This window comes from Bos indicus, chromosome 8 (genome assembly GCF_029378745.1).
Source record: "Bos indicus isolate NIAB-ARS_2022 breed Sahiwal x Tharparkar chromosome 8, NIAB-ARS_B.indTharparkar_mat_pri_1.0, whole genome shotgun sequence".
NCBI classification, from domain to species: domain Eukaryota; kingdom Metazoa; phylum Chordata; class Mammalia; order Artiodactyla; family Bovidae; genus Bos; species Bos indicus.
In genome coordinates, this window is record NC_091767.1 from 38328788 (window position 1) to 38352179 (window position 23392).

Genomic DNA, 23392 nt, shown 5'->3' on the forward strand with positions numbered 1-23392 from the left:
AATATGGGCCCTCATTTAAATGATATAGATCATTCAGCTTGAATGAAATACAATTCTTCTATTAATAGAAAAAAGACTTAACAATTTTATCTACATAAAAACAAAAATGGAAAAATCAACAAGCCATATGCCACCTATATAGGTACTAAAAGATGAACACTCAGGTCCCTCAGGTATAGTATATCATCTCCAGTCTTTATTTACTATATTTAAATTGTCATATCAAACCCTTTCCCTCATATTGGTCTTTAGAGGCAGGTGTGTGATAGCAACTGATAAGGCTGGACAAAAGGCAATGAGTGAGTGGTTCTTAAATTTGAGTATACATATGAACCACCCAGAGGACATATTAAAACCCAGACTGTAGGGCCACCTACAGAGGTCAACTTATTATATCTGGAGTAAGTATAAGGAATTGGATTTCTATCAAGTATAATGCTGACATTCCCAGCCAGGTCTACACTTTGAGAACCACTGTTCTAAGCCCATAGTTCTCACTATGGCTACATATTAGAATCCCAGAGGAACTTTTTAGACACCGATGCTTGGAAGTCCCAAAGATCAATCATACAGGAAGTTCTGGGAGTAGGTCCTAGGGATTGATATTTTTAAAGCTTCTTAGACAACTAACATGGAAGTAGGGTTGAGAACCCCTAGCCTAATTAAAATGAATCTAAACCAAATCCACAAGGAACAGATGTTTCTTAATACAAAAGCAGGGTAAGGACTTAAGCCTTTATCTGTTGATAGAGCAGCCAAGTGATGAGTATAGATCAAACTCAGTAGTGTGCCCTCAGTTGCTTATATACCCAGGATTGAACTCAAAGTTGTGAGTGCTATCTGCTTTAAAACCCTGGCAGAGTCGAAAGCCAGTTTTTAGGTCATACAGAATGTTTGAACTTTGAAGTCACGTAGGCTACTACCAATTACATATACCATGTTTAGGAACAGTGGCAATAATGCATATTGGTTAACGCTTAAGCTCTGGAGTTAGACCATTTAACATATGTGACCTCTGGCAAGTTACATAAGTCTTGGTCTCTTCATATGGGAGTTAACGTAACATTATAGTTATGTTAAAGATTATATGAACATTCAAGTAAGAAGTTAGCTCAGAGTCTGGTACATAAGAGTTAGTGTAATTAAGTAAACCTAAATTTAAAAAAGACTTAATGTAAGTACCTGTAAGCTACACTATAGACATATTAAACTACTAGAAATGCTAAGGAACTGACTGCCCCTTTTCATCTACTTCCACATCAGTCAAGGTCACAGCTCTTCATCACAATAGCTTTGGGATCTCTACTCTCACAAGACTGCAGTTATAGCTTTGTGAATTTAAGTCTTTAGGACCCTTAAAAATTTTAAACCTTCAATAACTACAGAGAGTAACTAATGGGAATAAACACAACTTTTAGAAAGCTATGGAAATATACAGCACAATATTACTAGGAAATAAAGGAAGTTTTTCATGTTCTCTTTCTTTGACCATAACGACTTCATGCATTTTTAATTTCCTGTATTACTTTCCTTTTATTTTCTGCCAAATATACTAGGGAAAAAAAGTTTCGATCAGGCACAGTCCTTCTCCAACAAACACACTTTGTATAAAAATACTGAATCACTATTCAACACCTGTAGCTGATACAGTGTTGTAGGTCAATTATACCTACAATACTATAAAATGACATATATATATACACAACATGCAAATATATATAAATATATACATATAGTATAATACAGTTATACTCCAACACTACAGGATGGCTCTAATCGAGAAGTGGTTGAGCTTTTGGTGAGGATATGGAGAAAATGGAACTTCCATACATAACTCATGGGAATATAAAATGGTGCAGCCATCTGGAAATAAATCTGGCACTTCTTCCCAAGGTAAAACATAACTGCCATACAGCCCAGCAATCCCTCTGCCACATACATACCCCAAAATTAAAATGCCCCCACAAAAAATAGTACATGAAGGTTCATAGCAGCAAAAAGTAGAAAACACCAGTGCCCATAAACTGATAAATGGATAAGTAAACTGTGGTTTGGCAATAAATTATTTGGCAATAAAAAGGAATAAAGTACTGATACACAAGCTCCAACATGGATGAACCTTTTTACTTTTACTAAGTAAAAAAAGCCAGTCACAAAAGACCACATATTAGAGGGGTCCATTTATATGCAATGTCCAAAATACACACATCCAGAGTCAGAAGAGTCCTGATTGCCTGTGGCTGAGAGGGGTTGAGAAAAGGGCCGGTGGAGGCGGGGGCAGGAGTAGGCGAATGGAGAGTGACTGCTAATGGGTATGAGGTTTTTGGAAGATGAAAATGTTCTATATTAGATTGTGGTGACTGTTGTACAATCCTGTTAATATACTAAAAAAAAAAATTGAATTTTACACTTAAATGGGCAAATTGAATGCTGTGTGATTTGTCTTAACATAGCTGCTTTTAAGAATTTTAAAAACTTTACAAAAGATTTAAGAATCCTTTGGATCTAAATCTCTAAAGTCTAGATTTAATATTTATACTGCCAACTCTTTCTCCCAAAGTACTTAATGGGTTGGTTTAACTCTAGAAATACAAAACCCTTGCTCAGACAAGGGTTATGCTAGATGAGTCAGAACAACAATCATTAAAAACACACACACACACACACACAAATAAGTTTTTTGAATCAGGCACTCTGATGTTAACTCCATGATCTTGCTTTACATTATTTGTAGTAAGAAGCTCTAAATTCAGTCTATGTTCATTGAAGAATCTATAGAAAAGGGACTCTTACAAACAGTAAAACTTTCTTAAACCTTAAAACAGTTCAAATAAATCTATTATAACCTGCTTTTTATGAACTAAGAATATTTGTAGCTATAATTTTGAGGAAAAATGAAGTAAGATTAGGAAACAAATGATTTCATTTAGATTCTATAACAATGTTAACTACTAGATCTGGCTTTTGGGGCTAGACTGGTGAAACCGTGGACCTTATATCATAATTCTGTAATGTCTGTCACTTCTCATAGATTAAAAATTGTTTTAAACTCTGATCTGGTTAATATGTTAGAACCAGTAGGTCACCATAAAACTAACTTCTCAACACCACCATTTTAAACTTACTCCCAAAGAATTCCTCTGACAGGTTCCTTGGTCCCAAGTACCATATCCCTCTGCTAAGGCTAAATGACAAGTTGTTCAAAATGCACTGTTGCACTCAGAGTTTGGAAATAATCAAGCAGATTACTTTCAACTTATTCTATGAGAAAAATGAATTAATTCACTGATAAATGATAGTACTAGATGAGAAGCATAAATGCAGCCTATATGTACTTAGAATTTATCAAGTTTAAGTACAAAAAAATTGTCTGACAAATACTGTTTTGAAAGTGAAAATTAAAGTTAGAATGACTGGATTATTCGTTTGCAATGTACATATTTAGTAATCCCCCATCTAAGATTGAAGCTGGTCAATGCTTATCTTTGTCTGCTTCTCAGGGCAGATCATTCTCTATCTTTAGAGATCTGGCTGGTAGGAAGTTTGTTATCCTAAAGTGCACTGTGTGCATGCTCAGTCGTGTCCAACTCTCTGTGACCCCATGGACTGCAGCCCACCAGGCTCTTCTATCCATGAGTTTTCCAGGCAAGAATACTGGAGTGGATTGCCATTTCCTCCTCCAGGGAATCTTCTCGACCCAGGGACTGAACCCATGTCTCTCACGTCTCTTGCACTGGCAGGCAGATTCTTTACCACTGCACCACCTGGGAAGCCCAGGGTATCCTGAAACCTACTTTGTGCATTGTACAGAACTTCCTCCCAGAGCTTTTAAAATATGAAAGGTATCCTGATCCCAGTCTTTTCAAGCTAAATACTTAGTTCTTTCAGCTATTCTTCATGATGGCTTTACATTTTACATTTTGAGTTCTAAAGATATCCAAGTAGAGAATAATCAGCTCAGTATAACAGGAACACCAGTCTTATTCTAGGTATCTTGTTTCTAATCAAACACCCTACAGTGTAACTATTTGACAGCTACATTCTGCTGACTAAGTTGGAGCTTACTACTCATTAACAATCTGTATTACTATTGCTAAGCCATATATGCCCATCTCTTGTCAATGCATCCTCCATCCAAGAAAGTAAGAACTTGTTTAATAAGTTATTGAAATTAACATAAACTTGACTATAGTTTTTAACTTTTCTGATAACCATGACGAACGAAATTTTAACAAGATTTGTCATCACATCCATATGAGGTCATGGGTCTTTCTAGGTGCTTACACCAGCCTTTTGTTATTTGGGACTCTTATCCAGAAACTCATCTATTTTCATACTTTATTTCATATAGTCCTTTGTTCTTTTTGAAGATGTAAGTGATATTTACCACTAAGCTTCTAACACTTTATTTCTCAAAGAAAGTTCAGATACTGTTTTCCTTGTCATTACTGAAATAATTCCATCCTGTGAAATTATTTTGAACAGATAATTTTAGTCTTCTCATGCATTCTGGGTTTACACTTCCTTTTACTAACATTCACTCTAGTCAAAATAAATTTCTCCTACATTAAAAAATAGCCAGGGACTGTCCAGTGGCTTACGCTACCAAGACAGTGGGCCCAGGTTCCATCTCTGGTCAGGGAACTAGACCCCCACATGCCAACCTGGTGCAACCAAATAAATAAATAGTCAAATAAATGCAAAGACACTATGATTTATCCTTTAACATTATACCAAACTCAGGCCTATCGCTTGGAAAGTCTTATTCCAAAACCAACTAAGAGCCCCTAAACCTGTAAAAATTTAGTAAGCCTTAGTTCACTTAGTGTTTAAAACTCACCCTATTTCCACACTGTGCCATTTATACAATTATTAATTTTTGGCCAAATAACAACTCCTTTATGGGCCAGAATCAGGTCCCAAGTAGCTGGTTTCTGAGTTCTTTTCTCTAAGAAATAAACACTCAAAACAAATCAAGAACTCTACTTGTTGACAACAGATACACAGATAGCTGAAGTCCCCCACTAATGCGGTATCTTGCCTCTTTGTCATGGTACTCATAAACCCAGAGACTGGTTACTGTTAACCTACCAACTCCATTCCCTTCCTATCCCAGCCTTGATTTACCAATATTTCAAGTCCTTGCCAATCCTACATTTTAATACTCATTTAAACTGTCGGTTCTATTATCATCTACTATGGTAAAAAAAAAAAAAACAGTATGATGGCCCATTTGAAATAAGCCATGTTGGCAACTTAGTCAGAGCCATAAGAAGTATCAGAAAAGATAAAAGGGATCTACTTTTAAGCCCTTTCCAGGTATCCTGGAAACATGTGTCAACACCAAAGTCTTTTATACCATTTTTGTAAGAAAAATTACAACTGTTTTAGAATCTTGAACTCACACTTGATAAAAGATTTGGTTGCATATTTTCTACATATATGAAGATGTCACTTGAGTGAAGACTTAAAAGTTTATGTAGTGTTGAATAAATACTAAATCTTTCACCATAGTAAATTTTATAGTAGGATTTTAAAAATAGGTAAGGAAGATGATAATTCAGTGTTAGAGTCTAGGCCCTCAAAGCAAGTTCTTCATACTGCTTTCACATGAACATTTAAATACCTTTGGTTGGGAGAGGGAGATTGGGAAGTAATTGCTGCTTATACAGTTTTTTGGAGGGAAAATAAAAGTGTTCTAAGATTAGTTTGCGATAATGCTCAATCCTGTGACTATATTAAAGACAGTGAATTGTATCCTTTATATGTATAAATTTTATGTGAATTAACTCAGCAATAGCTTTCAGAAAATATTTCAACTCCATTCTAAATAACATCCCATGTTATTATATATTTTCTAAAATATTCTTAAAATGCATAGCAAAAGCCCTAACATACCAGAGGACCAGACAGAAAACCTTACATATTAAATTAAGCCAGGTATTAGGATACCAAACACAAACTACTTATGAGCCAAACGCTGAATGTTAAGGAGCTCTTATTATATTATAACCACTGATCAGAAAGAAAAACAAACGGTACTAGACCAAACATGACTCCTAGATGATCTCTTCAGAAAGACTTATTTGAAAACAATCTTGAAATGGGAGATTTTGCTTCTGCAAACAAAAATATGAATGAAGTCCTCAATATCATGAGCACTTACTCATCATACTCGATATGATAAATAACGTCTTCATCAGCAGCAACAGAATCTGAATTAGATGTAGAGGGTACATTGTCCAATTTTTTTGTGTTCTCTTTGGAATTATGATTTACATTTCCATTAGTCCTTTTACAAGAACTGCCATTCTTCAGTGGAGTTTTGCCACGTGAGTGTCCATCAGAAGCTCTAGTAACACTATGTATACGTGCTTCAAACCAAGCACCAAGGGCGACATCTCTGGCATCCACCAATTCATTTACCTAAAAAAGTTTAAAATTAGTTAATGAAGCGTAACTTCATCTATTGCTTCAAAAACCTTAATATAACTCAAGTTATTTTGAGAGTTATCACGGTTAATATTTGCAGATACAAAAGTTTAAAGTAATTTCAAAGATTAGAACAAAACTATTCTTTTGGATTATACTGTCAAATCTGTTATTTACTAATATGAAAATTAACTTTCCTCCCAATATTCTTCAGTGAAATAGGTATTTTCTTTTACTATTCCTTATCCTTATCTATATTAGACTTTTAAAATATAATTCTTGTGTACCGAAGCGTCATCCTGGCATGTTATTCATTAAGAATGTCACTAACAAAAAGCCAGAACTTTAGAGTATTGTGATTGTGAAACTAATTTGCTCTATTAATTTCTTTAGAATCCTTTGGATAACTTACAGTCAGACCAACCGGAAAACAGTGTATTAAGCCAAAAATAAAAGAGGGACTTGTGCACATGTACAAAGAAAAGTATTTAATGAACCTACCTATACAAAATGGGGTTACGTTTCACCAAAAGTAATTCACTAGCAAATGCATTATTTACTCCCTCAAAGGACAAATATAAAGAGAACAGAGCTATAAAGATGCAAAATATATGTAGTCAACTCTAGCGGATGTTCCAGAACTAAATCATACAATCTAACAAAATGTATAAAACAAGGTGTCAGTAAAACAGGTACATCAGAGAAATTTAGATTTACCTAAAGAAGCTGGTTTTTAAAAAAATTATGTCGTCAAAAAGCTGAAGGAATTGGTCTAAAGAAGTCCCTTCAACTTTTAAGTCTTTAAAAACAAAAAAATGACATGACTAATACAAGCTGCTGCTGCTGCTAAGTCGCTTCGGTCGTGTCCGACTCTGTGCGACCCCATAGACGGCAGCCCACCAGGCTCCGCCGTCCCTGGGATTTTCCAGGCAAGAACACTGGAGTGGGTTGCCATTTCCCTCTCCAATGCAGGAAAGTGAAAAGTGAAAGTCAAGTCGCTCAGTCATGCCTGACTCCCAGTGACCCCACGGACTGCAGCCTACCAAGCTCCTCCACCCATGGGATTTTCCAGGCAAGAGTACTGGAGTGGGGTGCCATTGCCTTCTCCAGACTAATACAAGATCATCACCCAATCAACCTAGCTCTTTCTGAGTCTAAGACCACTTTAAGGTATCATATAGGGTGGGGTGGGGGTGAGTATATAGTAGAAGTTAATACCTATATACTAGATATTATGCAAGGCTAGTTCAGTTAGGTTTAACAATCTTAATAATTAATAAATCGTATTTTACAGAATAAGGAAACAAAAGCTCTGACAAGTTAACTTGCTCCAAATGGAAGTTAATAAAATGCAAAACTAGGATCTGAAGACACCTTAACCTTAAAGCTTATGTTCTTGCTACTGCACATTGCTATACATTATGTAAGGATATAGCTACCATAGTGATTCCTCCTATGGATCTCAGCATCAGCAAAGTTAACTGAAAACCTTCTGGGAAGGACTGACCATTCTAGATGCCATTAAGGACATTTGCAATTTATGGGAAGAGGCCAATATATCAACATTAACAGGATTTAGGAAAAGTTTATTCCAACTCTCATGGATGAACTTGGAGGAGTTCAGGACTTTAGTAGAGGAAGTAACTGCAGATGTGATGGAAACAACAAGAGAACTAGAATTAGTTCTACAAATGGATACTGAGGATGTAGGTGAACTGCTGTAATCCCACAGTGAAGCAAATAGATAAGGAGTTGCTCCTTATCAATGAGCAAAGAAAGTGGTATCTTGAGATGGAATCTATTCCTGGTAAAGATGTGGTGAAGACTGTTGAAATGACAAAGGATTTAGAATACTATATAAACTCAGTTGATAAAGCAGTGGCAGGGTTTGAGGGGGTTAACTCCAATTTTGAAAGAAGTGGGTACAATGCTATTCAAAGCCTTGCATGCTACAGAAAACTTGTTTGTGAGAGGAAGAGTCAATTAATGTGGCCAAACTTCATTGTTGTCTTATTTAAGAAACTGCCACAGCCATGACCACCCTAATCAGTCAGCAGCCATTAACATGGACACAAGATCCTCTACCTGCAAAAAGATCATGACTTACTGAAGGCTCAGATGATGACTATTTTTTTTAGCGATAAAGCATTTTTACATTAAGGTATGCACATTTTTAAAAGAAATTATGCTATTATACACTTAACAGACTACAGAATAGTGTAAATGTAATTTTCATATGTACTGGAAAACCAAAAACCTGTGTTACCTGCTTTAGTGAGGTATTCTCTTTTTTGCAATTATTTGGAACCAAACTTGTATTATCTTTGAGATATACAGATAGCCACATTTAGAAAAGAGTCTTTCATATCGAAGTATTTGATTTAAAAAAACACCCCAAACAAAAGCTCCACACATGAGAGGAAAGGAAAAATCATTAAAAAATAAAATAGCGCCAACAGCAAATACTTGAGGATTTACCATAGCTAGCTAGTTTTGTATGTTCTGTGGAAAACACACAAGCTCTGCACATAAACCTAGGTTTAAGTCCTTGCTTATCACCTACTAAATGTAACCTTAAACAAATTCCTTAACCTGTTCCAGCCTCAGCTTCTTTTACAAAGTAACATACTTTGCAGTGTATTGAGATTAGGTGACAATTTGTATAATGTGCTAACTTAGCAAGCATACAGTAGCAACAAATGAAAAAACTCTCCTTCCACTAATTATCAATATATGTTCAATGTTAAGACTTATTAAAGCTCATAGTTTAGTCTTATTATACCATGCTTAGGAAATACATTATCCACTTAATGCTATATACATTGTCTCCTTTAAAAATTACAATACAAAGTCATTCTTATTTCTTAATTAGGCTCAGAAGTGAAAAACACTTGCCCTCAGGAGATATACAGCTAGAAGTGAAGTGAAGTGAAGTTGCTTCGGTCGTGTTCGACTCTTTGTGACCCCATGGACTATAGCCTGCCAGGCCCCTATGTCCGTGGGGTTTTCAAGGCAAGAATCCCGGAGTGGGTTGCCATTTCCTTCTCTAATACAGCTAGGACTGGGAGCTAATAAAGGCTTCTCAAACTCTGAACAGGATTCCTCTTTATATCATGTTTCTTCAGAGTTACAAATCAAAACACAATATGGTTCTATTTATTTACATAAAGTTCAGATGGAGAAAAAATAGGGATGTAGACATAGGTTAAAAGTTATTATCAGGCTGTTTAACGGTAATAATAGGATAAAGTTAATAAAAAGCAAAGAAATGATTACCATAGAAGTTTGGGTAGTAGTGGTAACTAGGGAGGGGGTAGTTTAATCAAGAGAGGATACATGAGAAGTTTCTGGGGTACTATTATCTATTGCTTAATTTGAGTGGTATTTATGGACAATGACTTTGTAATAGGTTGTTAAGTTCTACTCATATTTGTATTGTCTATTACATTTCATGACCAAAAAGATTTTAAAAAGCAGCATAGTACTTTGGACAAAAGACAGGAAATACTAAGAAATCCATGATGTTTACTTAGTAATTATTGATAACTTTCCTTTTCCTTTATTTGCTACAATGAGCACAGACATATAAAAATGTTTAACAGTGCCACACACTTAGGTAAACCCCAAAAGCTTACTATCAGCAAGCTAAACAGTCATTATTTAAGCCAGAATGAGTCATTTCAACAGCGAGACCTGATATGAGTCATACAAAGCTTCCAGAAAAACCAGAACACCAATTTAGGCATCAGTAGTCCACCTGGTTTCGGAAAATAAACTACTTCCTAGAGTCAGCAATTCAACGTGTTGTACAAGGGGAATAATTGGACCCCTGCCCTCTGCACTATTTTCCAAAGGTTCTCCAAACATGATAGCGATAACTAGTTTCTTACTACACATGAAAAGATAGCTACAACTGACCAAATACTGCTCAAAGTTACTAAATAAGGCAAAACAAGACTGCTATTAGGTAATAACTTCAAATTAAAATTGCATCTTAAGGTTTAAATGTTATAGTCTGTTTTATGTATGCTTACCTGAAAATATTTAATATACTTTTTGTGCCTGCTAATCGTGAGGTCCAAAAATATTTTTAGGCAAAAGGGAAAGCCCCTAAATCTGTTTGCGCATCCATAAAGCAAAATCTTTATAAACCAAAAATTACATAGGTAAGAATTTATGAAAAGAGAAAAAAAAATTTCCCAAATTTTAAATAATTCAGACACAACAATGAAATTTTTATATACTTACTATTCAGAGACTTGCTCTAAGGAAAACAGACAAAATTCAAAGCAAACAAATCAAAAGTAGCAGCCTCTAAGCATTTTCAGGCTAGCCCAAAAAGAAGTTAATATCTAGTATGATTCCATGAATTCCATGCAATGGCAATATCATCTGTTTACCCATCATTTCTAGCACCTAGTACAAATACATACTAATATCTTAATATTCAGTGACTGAATTATCCAGAAATAATTCCTTCTATATGAAAGTCCCTAGTCAAAATTTCAAATTCCTATAACAATTACTGAGCTTCATCCAAAAAACCAAGTAAATCTGTACTGGCACTCTTTAACTAACAAGGAAGGTTAAATGTGGCTTTGACTAAACTTTGACTAAATATTACTTTACAAATAACTAGCCTTTTGAGAGTTTACATGCCAGATTCCAAGTGTATTTCTAAATGAGGAAAGGGAGACAATGTACTTACTTGCCAAATTTGTCCAACTCAGAAGATGGCCGAGTTGAAATATGAAACCAAGTCTGATGAAAGTTGAAAGCTCAAGTCCTTAACATCTATGCTATGTATTAATATGAAATATAAGAGATGTTTAAAAAAAAAAAGCAAGTATGAGGAATAGTTGACAGCAAAGTGCTAACACTGAAAATAAAATGCAAAAATCTGCTAAGAGAAGTAGTTTCTCATGATGCTCTTCTAAATTAGATTGCGGGAAGGGACACAGTTGGGTATTGAGAAGTGTGCTAAATAGAGAATTTAAATTGACCATAACAGTTTAACTTTGATTAATCTCAGACCTGCAGATATATAAGCTGGTCCTCCTATGAAAACACATTTATACTTATATGGCCCAAAACAAACCTGGTCAAAAGTAGCAGCTTCCAAACAGTTACATTATAAAAAGTTAAAATGTAATAATGTAAGCCTAATATATACAAAGATGGTTACATAAATATTTATAGATATGTGCTTCAGTCGTGTCCAACTGACTCTGAGACCCCATAGACGGCAGCCCATCAGGCTCCACCATCCCTGGGATTCTCCAGGCAAGTACATTGGAGTGGGTTGCCATTTCCTTCTCCAATGCATGAAAGTGAAAAGTGAAAGTGAAGTTGCTCAGTCGTGTCCAACTCTTAGCGACCCCATGGACTGCAGCCTACCAGGCTCCTCCATCCATGGGATTTTCCAGGCAAGAGTACTGGAGTGGCGTCCCATTGCCTTCTCTGGGATATACAGAAGTTTTGCACATACATACATGTATTTCCTTGCTGTCAGAGGCTGCTGCTAAGTCACTTTGGTCATGTCCGACTCTGTGCGACCCCATAGATGGCAGCCCACCAGGCTCCCTTGTCCCTGGGATTCTCCAGCCAAGAACACTGGAGTGGGTTGCCATTTCCTTCTCCAACGCATGAAAGTGAAAAGTGAAAGTGAAGTCACTCAGTCATGTCCGACTCTTAGCAACCCCATGGATTGCAGCCTACCAGGCTCCTCTGTCCATGGGATTTTTCAGGCAAGAGTACTGGGGTGGGGTGCCATTGCCTTCTCCACTGAGGATCCTATAAACAAGGATATGCCAGAAGCAAGGAGCATATCTAAAGCCTAGGTATTAGCTTCCAATATCATTCTCCAATTAAAGAACTAAGGCTCCTTAGAGAAATGGTTGACTGCAGGACTGGGGCAGAAAACACACAAGATGAGCCTGCAGCACCTTCTAGTGCCAGAAAGAAACGTTTTAACAAAACAAAGATCAAAGAAACCCCAAATGGGGGCATATGGAAAGGACAAAGGAGAAAAAATATCCATACTAGTGTAAATATATGACCAAAAAAATGAAGAAGGGGCAAGTCTCCCATGTAAAAGAATTCCTAATAACTTTTGTAGATAATCTGACCTTAAATATGGAGGATTCTTAACTCTCCATTCCGTAACAACTTACTAAACACAGATGCAGAATACATTTTTTTACCTGAACGTTACTGACCACAGCAGAGATGTTTCAATATTCACTTGCATAACAAATTGCCGGTCACAGGCCTTAGTTGCTGCAAAAATCCCCCAGTCAATAATGTGTTACGGAGAAGGAAATGGCAACCCACTCCAGTATTCCTGCCTAGAGAATTCTGCGGACAGAGGGGCCTGGTGGACTGCTGTCCATGGGGTCGCATACAGTCGGACACGACTGAAGCGACTTAGCAGCAGCAGCAATGTGTTAAGAGTGGGCTACATATATATAGTCACTTAATCTCAAAGAATACAGTATGCAAAAGGGGATGAGGGAGAATAACTTGACAGTGAAGAAACGTGACAAACACCATCTTAGCCAGGTGATTAAGGTTCACAATGGTAAGTTACTATTCATTTAAAACTTAAATAATTACAAAATAGAACGTTAACAGTACAATGCCCTAGACATGTCATTGAAAATAGCACTTTACCTCTGAGCATTGAAAATAGCACTTTATCTCTGTGTTCTTCCTCCCCAAGTATTTAAATTCAGTCTAACAATGAAGAAAACATATTCTAATGTTGCATTTTACAACTACCTGACCAATACACCTCAAAATTGTCAAAGTAATCAAAAACAAAGTCTGAGAAACTGCCACAGCCAAGAGGAGCCTAAGGAGATGACTATTTAGTATAAACTAATGTAAATGTAATGTGGTAACCTAGATGGGATTCTGGAACATAAAAGACATTAGATAAATGCTAAGGAGATATGGTTCATTAATTGTAAAAATATGCCACACTAATGTAAGATGTTAACAGGGCAAACTGGGTGTAGGATATATGGGAACTCTGCAGTATCTTCCCAACTATGCTGTAAATCTAAAACTGTTCTAAAGTAACAACTTTATTTTTAAAATAATGTGAAAAATTATCAAGTAGAAAGTTTTGGTAAATGAAAGAGGGATGAAACCAGTGAGTGAAACAGACAATTTGCCAAGTGCACTTTCAATATTAATAATTTGATCTGAACTGAGAACATTATATGAAAGCACTAATTTATATGTTTTGTATGTATCATGTCAGTTTATTCCCAGACTTTTGCTTTGTTACTATAATTTTTTTTCTTTTACTAAATGACCATAGTAAGGAAAGCCATTGATATTTAAACAGCCACTTTGCTGATGGCTCATAATGCTCTTATGTATTTTCTCAGCTTACCAGGTATTCCTAAGTATTAATTGCCTTCTCCAGGATTTACAATATTTTGTTTTTTGCTTATCTGTATTATCTAGAACTTCTAGAAAGATGTTAAACAATAGCATTAACAGGCTTCTTTGTCTGGTTCTACCTTTAATGGGAATGTTTGTGGCTTTTCCCCACCATTAAGCATGATGCTGGGTATAGTTTAAAATATTCATCTATTCCATCTGTTCCTCTTACCAAGGATTTTTTTTTTAAGTCAGAAATAAATTCAAATTTTTATTTAGATGCAGAAAACAGATTAGATCATTTGTTTTCTTTGGTTATATTAATATGATGAATTATATTAAAATGTTTCCTAACAATAAACTATCCCACTTCCTGACAAACCACACTTGATCAACGTATGTTCCTCTAATATATAGTTATTACTTTATTTGCAAACTATAACTTAGATTTTACATCAGTATGTAGTGATACTAATGTGCTTTTATAATCATGTTTTCAGTATCAGTGAATTTATAGAACAAATTTATAGAACAAATGAAAGCTTTCCTTTTTTTAAAATCTTGTGGCTCAATTTAGATATCATTATTATTTTTTATGGGTTTAAAGCAATTCAGTGTAGTGTAGCCAGGCCAGGTGCTTTGATACACCTCTTCACCAGTTTTGATTTTTTCCTTTTTTGTGGATCTGTTTGCATTTTTTCATAGATCTTGATTTGCATTTCTTAAGTAATTCATTTTGTCTACCAACCTTTAATTTTTAGCCTTGAAAAAGCTCTGAAAAATTAAGTTTGGGTCCCAGTTTACCTCAACCATTAAGAATTATGAAAAAATATAAGGCTAAAGATGAAGCAAAAGTGTTAATTATTTCTACAAAATTTACTAGAATTTGAAGAAGTTGCTAGATAACAAAGGTCAATAAATCAATCACATTTCTATATAGCAAACAAACTAATTTTAAAAGGTAACCATTTATAATAGCATCAAAAACAAAGCTACTAGAAATAAATCAAAGGTATGTAAAGAGGAAAGTAATGGAGAAAGATGTCAAAGATCTAAATTAATGGAGACATCTATCATTTCAATAATGAGGGACTCAACACTGTAAAAATGTCAATTCCTCAAGGTGGTCTACAGATGTGGTTTCCACTGAAATTCCACCAGTATTTTTATTTCTAGGTAAAAATTCCTAAAGAAATTCTTGAACATGTATACCAGGATACACATAGTTGGCTCAAAACAGCACTGTGTATAACAGCTAAAACTGGAAACAACCCAAATATCTATTCATCATGGGTTAGATAAATGTATTATGGTATATTAATAAAATGGAATAATACAAACAGTGAAAAAATATAGCCACATGTGACAAATTTCAAATACAGGCAATACAAAATGTTGTTTAGAGATAAATAACTAGTAACACTAAAGAAAAATGGAATGATCATGGATGTCAGAACATGTAGTTTACTTCTGAGGGGGAGAGAGTAAGATGTACTCTGGTAGGGGCATACAAGAGGCTTCAGAAAGCAATTACGTAACCTTCATGGAATTACACAGGTGTTTGCTTTTATGCTCTGAACCACTCAGTATAGTTTGTCTACACAACTTTCACTGTTTTTTCAATATTACTTTTAAAAAAGTTAAAAAAAAAAAAAAGTTAAAATATTAACAACTCAAATCTTTACTTTCAAATGGCAATCAATGTTTACTTATCCACAACATCCTGAAGAGAATACATCTATATTCTCACAATTAACAAGAAGTCTGAGGAAGACAACATACCTTATATAGTCCAATGCCAGGATCAATAAGAAAATCACGAGTTGATGTAGACGGCTGACTGGAAGGTCCCACCCTTGGGGTTTTCTTTACTTTAGGTGGACTATTAGAATAAGGTTTGGCCTGTGTATCAGTCTGTTTTGATGTGCTAGGAAGGTCAGGGTCTGGGCGAACTAGTAGCTGAATTATATCATTAAGTCCAACATCATAGTCAAATAAAGTATATCCATTTTCCAACTGGAAAAAAAAAGGACAGAAAAAGATTAAAATGCTTCTCTCAAAACTCGGTCTTTTTACATCCTTAGTTACCCAAATGCCCTAGTCAAATTATTAATATAAATTCCCAACATTACAATTTAGTGATCTTGAAGCCATTCCTATGGCCTCTGATGTCAGCATCTTCTCAGTTTGCCTGTGTGTGCACTCAGTCACGTCCGATTCTTTGAGACGCCATGGACTGTAGCCTGCCAGGCCCCTCTGTCCACGGAATTTTCCAGGCAAGAATACTGGAATGGATTGCCATTTCCTATTCCAGGGGATATTCCCAACCCAGGGATTGAACCCTCATCTCCTGTGTCTCCTGCATTGGCAGGTGAATTCTTTACTACTGCGCCACGTGGGAAGCATCTTCTCAGAACCTCAATAAATGTTTAGGAATCATTCTATGTCAACTATAGGGAAAACAGACAGCCACTGAAACCAAATATTATCACTGCTGCTGTGATATCATCTAGGCAGAAAAACTCATCTTCAACAAGTTCCATGTATTTTAATGAATCCACTACAAGAAACAAAAGGTGAATTTTCAAAGTGAATTGTTTTATAACTTTGTGTTCATAAAGACATTTAGTTAACAATTTTCTCTCTGAAGCAGTAACTTTAAAAACTAAGTAGAAAAAAATTTAAGCATGAATGGTAACAATGCTTATTCATGCTACTACAACTTGCTCCAAGTTTTCTGTAAAGGTGATCAAGTTGAATTATACAAAGTATTCCAGGATGACTAGTGAAATATTTTGTAACTTATCCATATTTTGGCAAGGTTTCTATAAAGGACTGAATTGCATCCACCATTCCCACTCTCACTCCTCCCAAATATGTTGAAGTTCTAATCCCAAGTAACTCAGAATGTGAACATATTTATCTGGAAATAGGATCTTAACAGAGGTCATCAAGTTAAAACTAGATAAGGGTGGACCCTAATCCATTATGATTAGTGTCCTTATAAGAAGTTGAAATTTGGACAAACATGTGGAGAAAACAGTAACATGACTGGAATGATGTATCTACAAGCCAAGCACACCAAGGACTGCTATCAAAACATCAAGAAGTTGTTTGAAGGAAGCAAGAAAGGATTCTCCCCTAGAGGATAGCATGGCCCTGCTGACAAGTTGACTTGGGGCCTACAGCTAACAGAAATGTGGGACAAAATATATCTCTTAAGCCACCTAGGGTTTGATACTTTGTTATGGAAGCCCTAGGAAACTAAGTCTCCATTCTGTTTCTTTATACAATTTAGTTGGCCATTTCACTAAACTCCTTAAAGCTCAGAACTATCATTTCCCAGGAAACACAACCAATTTAATCCCTAGTCATTTTCCCCTTTGTATGTAATCTCTGTCACCATCCACAGCTCTAACACAATAAGGCCATATGTGAGAAGTCAACCAAAGAGACAAGAATAAAAATCTGTCTTTGAATGACAAACTTACTAGTGTATTAAATAAGTACCTTTAATTCAAGCAATCCAAAACATACTTAGAACAATCCTACACATTACAGGACTGCAAAGAGATCAAAGCAGTCAATCCTAAAGGAAATTAGTCCTGAATATTCATGGGAAGGACTGATGCTGAAGCAGAAACTCCAATACTTTGGCCACCTGATGCAAAGAACCGACTCAATGGAAAGACCCTGATGCTGGGAAAGATTGAAGGCAGGAGGAGAAGGGGACAACAGAAGATGAGATGGTTGGATGGGAGATGGTTGCATGGCATCACCGACTCGATGCACATGAGTTTGAGCAGACTCTGAGAGTTGGTGACGGACAGGGAAGCCTGGTGTGCAGTAGTGCATGGGCTCTCAAAGAGTCAGACACGACTGAGCAACTGAACTGAACACATCACAGGTGTTCCCAACTGTTAAACAGAACAAGGGATTGAGAAATTAAAAGTTCCCAATAGTGGAATTAAACGAGATATTATCTAACAGACTAACATGCTTCTTTCAAATAAGTCTAAGGAATCTCCCAAGTCAGTAAGCAGATAAGCCCTTATCAGGATAGGATGTTAACATGGCTTATCTGATTAGAAAAACAAGAACTCCTAATCCTCAACTACTGGGAAAACCTCAATAAGCAAAAAACTACATGTTCACACCTTCATTTTGCCTGTCTCCAACAGCATCCCCACCTCATCAAAAAAAAAAAAAAAACCTAACAGCACAGAACATGAAAATTAACTGATAAGACATTCCCCCAAATGAAGATACCCATATGAAGGCATAAAATAGAAATCAGGCCCATATGAGTAACCTGTAACCACTGTTCCTCAATCAGTTACGCTAGCTAGAATAGCCACTTTTACCCAGATGATGATGAGTCCTTTCCTAATTCATAGGCACTCTCAGAAGTTTTTCTGAAACAGTGATTATCCATCCACTGCACAGCAAGTTCCACAGAGTTTTGCTATTGTGCAGAGTTGTGAAGACTGTTGGAATGATTTGTTACTTTAAAAGTACCAAGAATTCCCTGGTGGTCCAGTTGTAGGACTCTACTGCGGAGGGCAGTACACTCCCTGATTGGGGAACTAAGATTCTGAAAGTGAAAGTCACTTAGTCACGTCTGATTCTTCAGCACCCCATGGACTGTAGCCCACTAGGCTCCTCTGTCCATGGGATTCTCCATGCAAGAATACTGGAGTGGGTAGCCATTCCCTTCTCCAGGAGCCATGCAGCCAACTGAATAATAAAAGTACTAAAGTCCTCCCAAATTTAACAAAAGTATAGACTGAAAATTACCTGCACTTAAACTATGCTGAGTAGGGGAGAAACAGATTGGTAATTTGAAACTTACACTTATGAGTTTCAGGCATTTAACTAATGAATGTCTCATTGTAGAATATGTTTGAGAACTGCCATTCCACAAGATGTGGCTGAAGAACTTATAATATTAGAGAGGCAGGGATAGTCCTATTTTTTTTTTCTTTGAATTGGGTTGAAGAAATTATAGGTAACAGTAAGAATTACAACTGTGATGCAAGGGAAAACTAGGAAGCAAACACCAAATGGCAGTGGCTCAGAAGGCAGAGAAGTCATTCCCAAGAGGCTACTGATAAGGGCTGCAGGTGGAGACCATTACTAACTTTCATCTATCTTTCACAGCATATATACTACAGAACACACACACCTACACCCACACCCCCACCCCCAACCCCACTCCCCCACCCCTGCTCCTTCAAGTAGGCAAACACTTTTACTTTGTACTGCACGTGAAAACTGAGTACAGGGGCAAAAGAAAACTTTCTTTTGGTTCATGCTTCACATCTACAATCTACTCTAAGAGTTCCTACAGTGGTACAGGGAAGAGAAGAGGGAAGAGAATCTTTTCAGAGTAGGAAAAGCTCTGGATTCTCAAAGATTTAGAGATCCACCAATACAACTCCTTAAACAAACCCCCAGGGAGCAAACTCAACCTCTCAAAGAATATCTAAATGAGGTTACCCTACTTTAACTGGAACTTACAGCCCAGAATTGCTGCTCTCCCCATTTTGACTCTCAAAAGTAGAGTCAATCACACAATTACAGTGCTGCTCAAGCTTCATTTGCATACCTACCACCTGGGGACCTTGTTAAAATAAGGATTCTAGTTCAGTGGGGCTGGTCAGGTGAAGCTAATGCTGCTGGTCCTGCTGATCCAGGACCCATACTCTGAACAGTAAGAAACTAGTATGAGGCTGACTTCCTACAAAATGCATTTTCAAACTCTGATGTTCATCAGTGTCTCCCATGGGGTCTTGTTAAATTCAACCACTTGCAATTTTAGGGTGAGGTGAACATCTATAATAAATATCCACTAAGTGATTCTGATGTTTTATCAGAGATTAAAAGCAAGAGACCTAACATACAAAGGTGGAAGAGGAGGCAATTTACATCATGGACACTGTGAATGTTTTTTTATTTATGACATTTTTCACTATGTGGCAGTAAGGTATCTTGAGGAAGGAGTGTATTTTCCTAATAAGCACAAAACTCTGACTTCTCAAAGATTTAGAGATTGACCAATATAACTCTTCCTTAAAAAAATTCCGACCTCCAGGGTGCAAATTCAGCTTCTCAGAGAAGCATATCCAAATGAGGTTACCCTACTTTACCTGGAATTTACAGCCTTGCTCTCTCTCCATTTTGACTCTCAAAGGTAGCATCGATCTATTCTGTCCTTTCTCCTTTTGACTCTCAAAAGAGCATTTTACAGGATAAGGGCAGGTCTTTGACACCAATCCAGTAGAAACCTACTACAGACACACTATCTTGTCCAAGGACTGTAGACTGTATTTCCAAAGGAGAATAGAGATAATAATCACTCCCATGGCTACTTGTCAGCTTGTAAATAAATACCTGGAGCACTATCTTTCTTCTGTCTCCAACTAAGTAGGAACCCAAGGTCCATTCCTAATTCCTACTTGTCTACCATTAAAGAGAAATGAAAGCAGAGAGTTGTCAACTGTCCTGGGCTAAGAGGTACATAAGGTTGTTATCCTCAACAGTTTTCCCATGAGCCTGGAATCACTTCGTGGTGTCCTGAAAATGTACTCTGATGCCCTGAATTTATCACAATCCCTTCCTTTCCCTCAAGACAGCCAGGTGCACATTTTCTTTTTATCGTATTTTTATTATTAGACGGTAAGAGGTGTTGCCTGAGAATACATTTTCATTCTTCATTTCTATCTCTAGTGAAGTTAAAAAGTATCCTGGGAATTTATGTACTATTGTCCCTAGCTAGAAAATAAAATTCAATAGACTTGATTACATGCTTCTCACTTTTGATCAAAAGATAAAAAAGGTATTAGCCACAGGAGGCACAGCGATATAAAGTTGCATAAAGTTTAATACACATACATTTATTTTTAAAGCAAAGTTTAACTCGAACAGCTGTTTTTGTTAAGTCAAACACTAGAAGATCAATATAAAACTAACTACTATCAAAGATGCCATCTCTTGCTGTTGTTGTTTAGTCGCTAAGTCCTGTCCGATTCTTTGTGACCCAATGGACTGCCAGGCTCCTCTGTCCATGGGATTTCCCAGGCAAGAATAGTGGAGTGGGTTGCCATTTCCTCCTCCAGGGGATCTTCCCCATCCAGGATCAAACCGTGTCCCCTGCTTTCCCTGGGAAGCCCATGATATTTCTTACTTAAAACAATCCCTGGCTCTTTCTTTCTCAGAGTGTAATCTCATTACTCTAAAATTTCTGGACAGTTTCAAATGGTAAGCCTACGAAGGGGAGAAAAATATTCCTTTCAAACAGTAAGCTGTAGGGAAAAAAAAGGCTACTTCTACCAAATCAAAGAGAGTTACACTTATTTCAAACAAAAGGATTGGAGCCAAACTATGATCAGCTGGAGGATGCCAACTTCTTTAGTTGATTAACATTTTTTAAAAAAGAAAAAGATAAAGATAGGACGGGTCTGAGTGTCTTGATACAGACCATGTGAGTAGGAAAAATCTTCAATGGGCCAGACCAAGGCCATACCGTTCAACTACCAGCGACGCCGACAGGCAACCTCACCGCCAAAAAACACTTTCAGCCTTCAAGTGTGTACCGCTGGCTATGCTCCAATTACTGTGTCAAAAGCCTGAGTGAGGGTTCTATTAGAAGGTGAAGGATAAGAGCAAAACAAATCTTTTGTACTGCTTTTCACTCTTCGAACAACCCCCTTGGCCCAAACTGGGCAGTTTAAGCTTGGTCCCGGGTTACACCAACAGCTTCTTCAGCAGGTCTCTAATCTCCCCTACGACAGATTCGATTCTAGGAAAGGAGGTGGGGTGGGGAAGCAGAAGTTCTGGAAACCCTTCGAATCTTCAGTGTATACAAATCCCTTCCACAGTGAGGAGGCGGACTTACAATCCTGTGCCCCATAGGGAGCAATATCTAAGTTTCCCCTCCCACTTGGGAGTCGGCAGCCCGTCTGAGGTACGGAAGCGATACGAGCCGTTAGCCGGGTCAGCACGGCCGGGAGCCGGAGCCTCCTGCCCTCCCCACCCGCACTTTGGCATGGCCGCCAGAGCCCGCTGCCCTCCCCGCCCTCCAGGGGCCACGGACCCCACCAAGCGCGGGAAAGGAGGGACCCCAGGCACTCTGGCGGGCTGTGCCTGCGGCTGCTGCCCGGCTTGGCAAGAGCGGTAGGTCTCGGCGCTCGGGGCGCCCCCGCCTCCGACCCCACCAAGCGCACCTGCAACTCCGGTGGCCGGGACCCCGCTGCGCCCCACAGGCGGGCCCAGGGCCGCACTCTGAGCCTCGCGGGCTGCCCATCCGAAGTGGAGCCAGGTGCGCTCTGTGCGCGCGGTACACCAAGCCCTCCGGCCCGCCCAGCCCAAGCATCCCGCTGCCCTTGCTAGGGCTTCCAAAGAAGTGCGTTGGGCGCGCCTTACCTGCTTGCCCCGGTAGAAGAGGCGCTGGCACTCGGGCCGTACGTCGAACAGCGCCCACACCCGTTCGCGCAGTTCCTCAATTGTGGCTTTCCGAGACACGTCCTCAATGGTGCGCGTCTGCGAGCCGTCGATGGTGCGAACCTGGATCCACATCTCGGCGCCGGGAGAAGGGGCCGGCTCCGCTTTGTCTCCCCCTGCGCTCCGGGCGCCGCGCCCCGCCCGGCCCGCGCCGCTTCCCCGGCGGCTCTGGCTCTCAGCGGCTGGCCGGCGAGCGCGCGCACAAGGGAGGAAGACTGACCAGGCGCCGGGCCCGACAGGCGGCGGTGAATCCTAGACCGTGCGCCCACCCAACAGAGCTGGAGAGGGAAGGAAAACGAAACCAGTCGGAAGCTCGGTTGCTATTGCAGCCCCCGCCTCACAAATAGGAAGCAGCCTTGTCTGCGCTGCGCGGAGTGTTTACTTATAGAGCTCTAGCTCCCACATGGAGGTCACGGCGCCAACCCGGATCTCGCGAGATCTACGCCGGGCTCCGCCTTAAAGAGGTAGCGACTAGGGAAGAAGCTGTAGACCAGAGGGAACTAAAATGGGAGGGTGCCGAGAGGACGCGACAGAGGGGCGGGGCCGCCGAGAGCCGTTACTTGCGCCTCCGCCTGCACCTGGGCCTTGGACACGCCCTCTAGCCTTGGGGTGTCTGGCGGTTACAAGGCCGCCCACTCGGATTCCCGCTTTGGTCCAGGTTTCGGTACCCAGGGTGCCAGCGACTCCTCAGGCTTAGCGGGTTCGGTTCTATGGTCTCAAAAACACACCAAAGATAAGAAATTCTGACGTGCACTTGTATGATCAAGAAAAGGGGAGTGGGTGCGTGCGGGTGCAGCCTAAATTTGTGAGAAATCACGTCAGGAAATGAACCCGCTCCACCGCTCTTTGCCAGACACTGTCAGCCACGCGGCCTGGCTGGGCCGGCCACCCAGGAAAGACCCTGGGGACCCTTCTGCTTCGCGAAGTCGTTTCCCGCCAGGCCCGAATGCTGCCTTCGCGCGGAAACCCGCATCCTGGGGTTTCCCGCCGCTGAGCTGAGGTGGCGGCCCTAGGCGGGCAGGCTAAGGGCCTGTTGGAATCGTCCTCTTCCGGCCCGCTGCGCTCG

The 23392-nt window shown here is 38.8% G+C and overlaps 1 protein-coding gene across 8 annotated transcripts in view; it reads right to left on the minus strand.

Moving 5' to 3' along the window:
- UHRF2 (ubiquitin like with PHD and ring finger domains 2) overlaps positions 1-22753 on the minus strand; it is an 85851-nt gene extending 63098 nt beyond the window's left edge. For all 8 annotated transcript variants that reach the window (XR_011568034.1, XR_011568032.1, XR_011568037.1 and 5 more), the window contains exons 1-3: positions 22249-22753; positions 15607-15840; positions 6167-6426 (exon numbers count right to left, since the gene is read on the minus strand). Coding sequence is in view for 1 of the 8 variants with exons in the window: in XM_019965970.2 (XP_019821529.2) it covers positions 6167-6426; positions 15607-15840; positions 22249-22401 (647 nt within the window). In the remaining 7 variants the exon portion in view is untranslated. The remainder of the gene's footprint in view (positions 1-6166; positions 6427-15606; positions 15841-22248) is intronic.
- Positions 22754-23392: the final 639 nt, after the last annotated feature.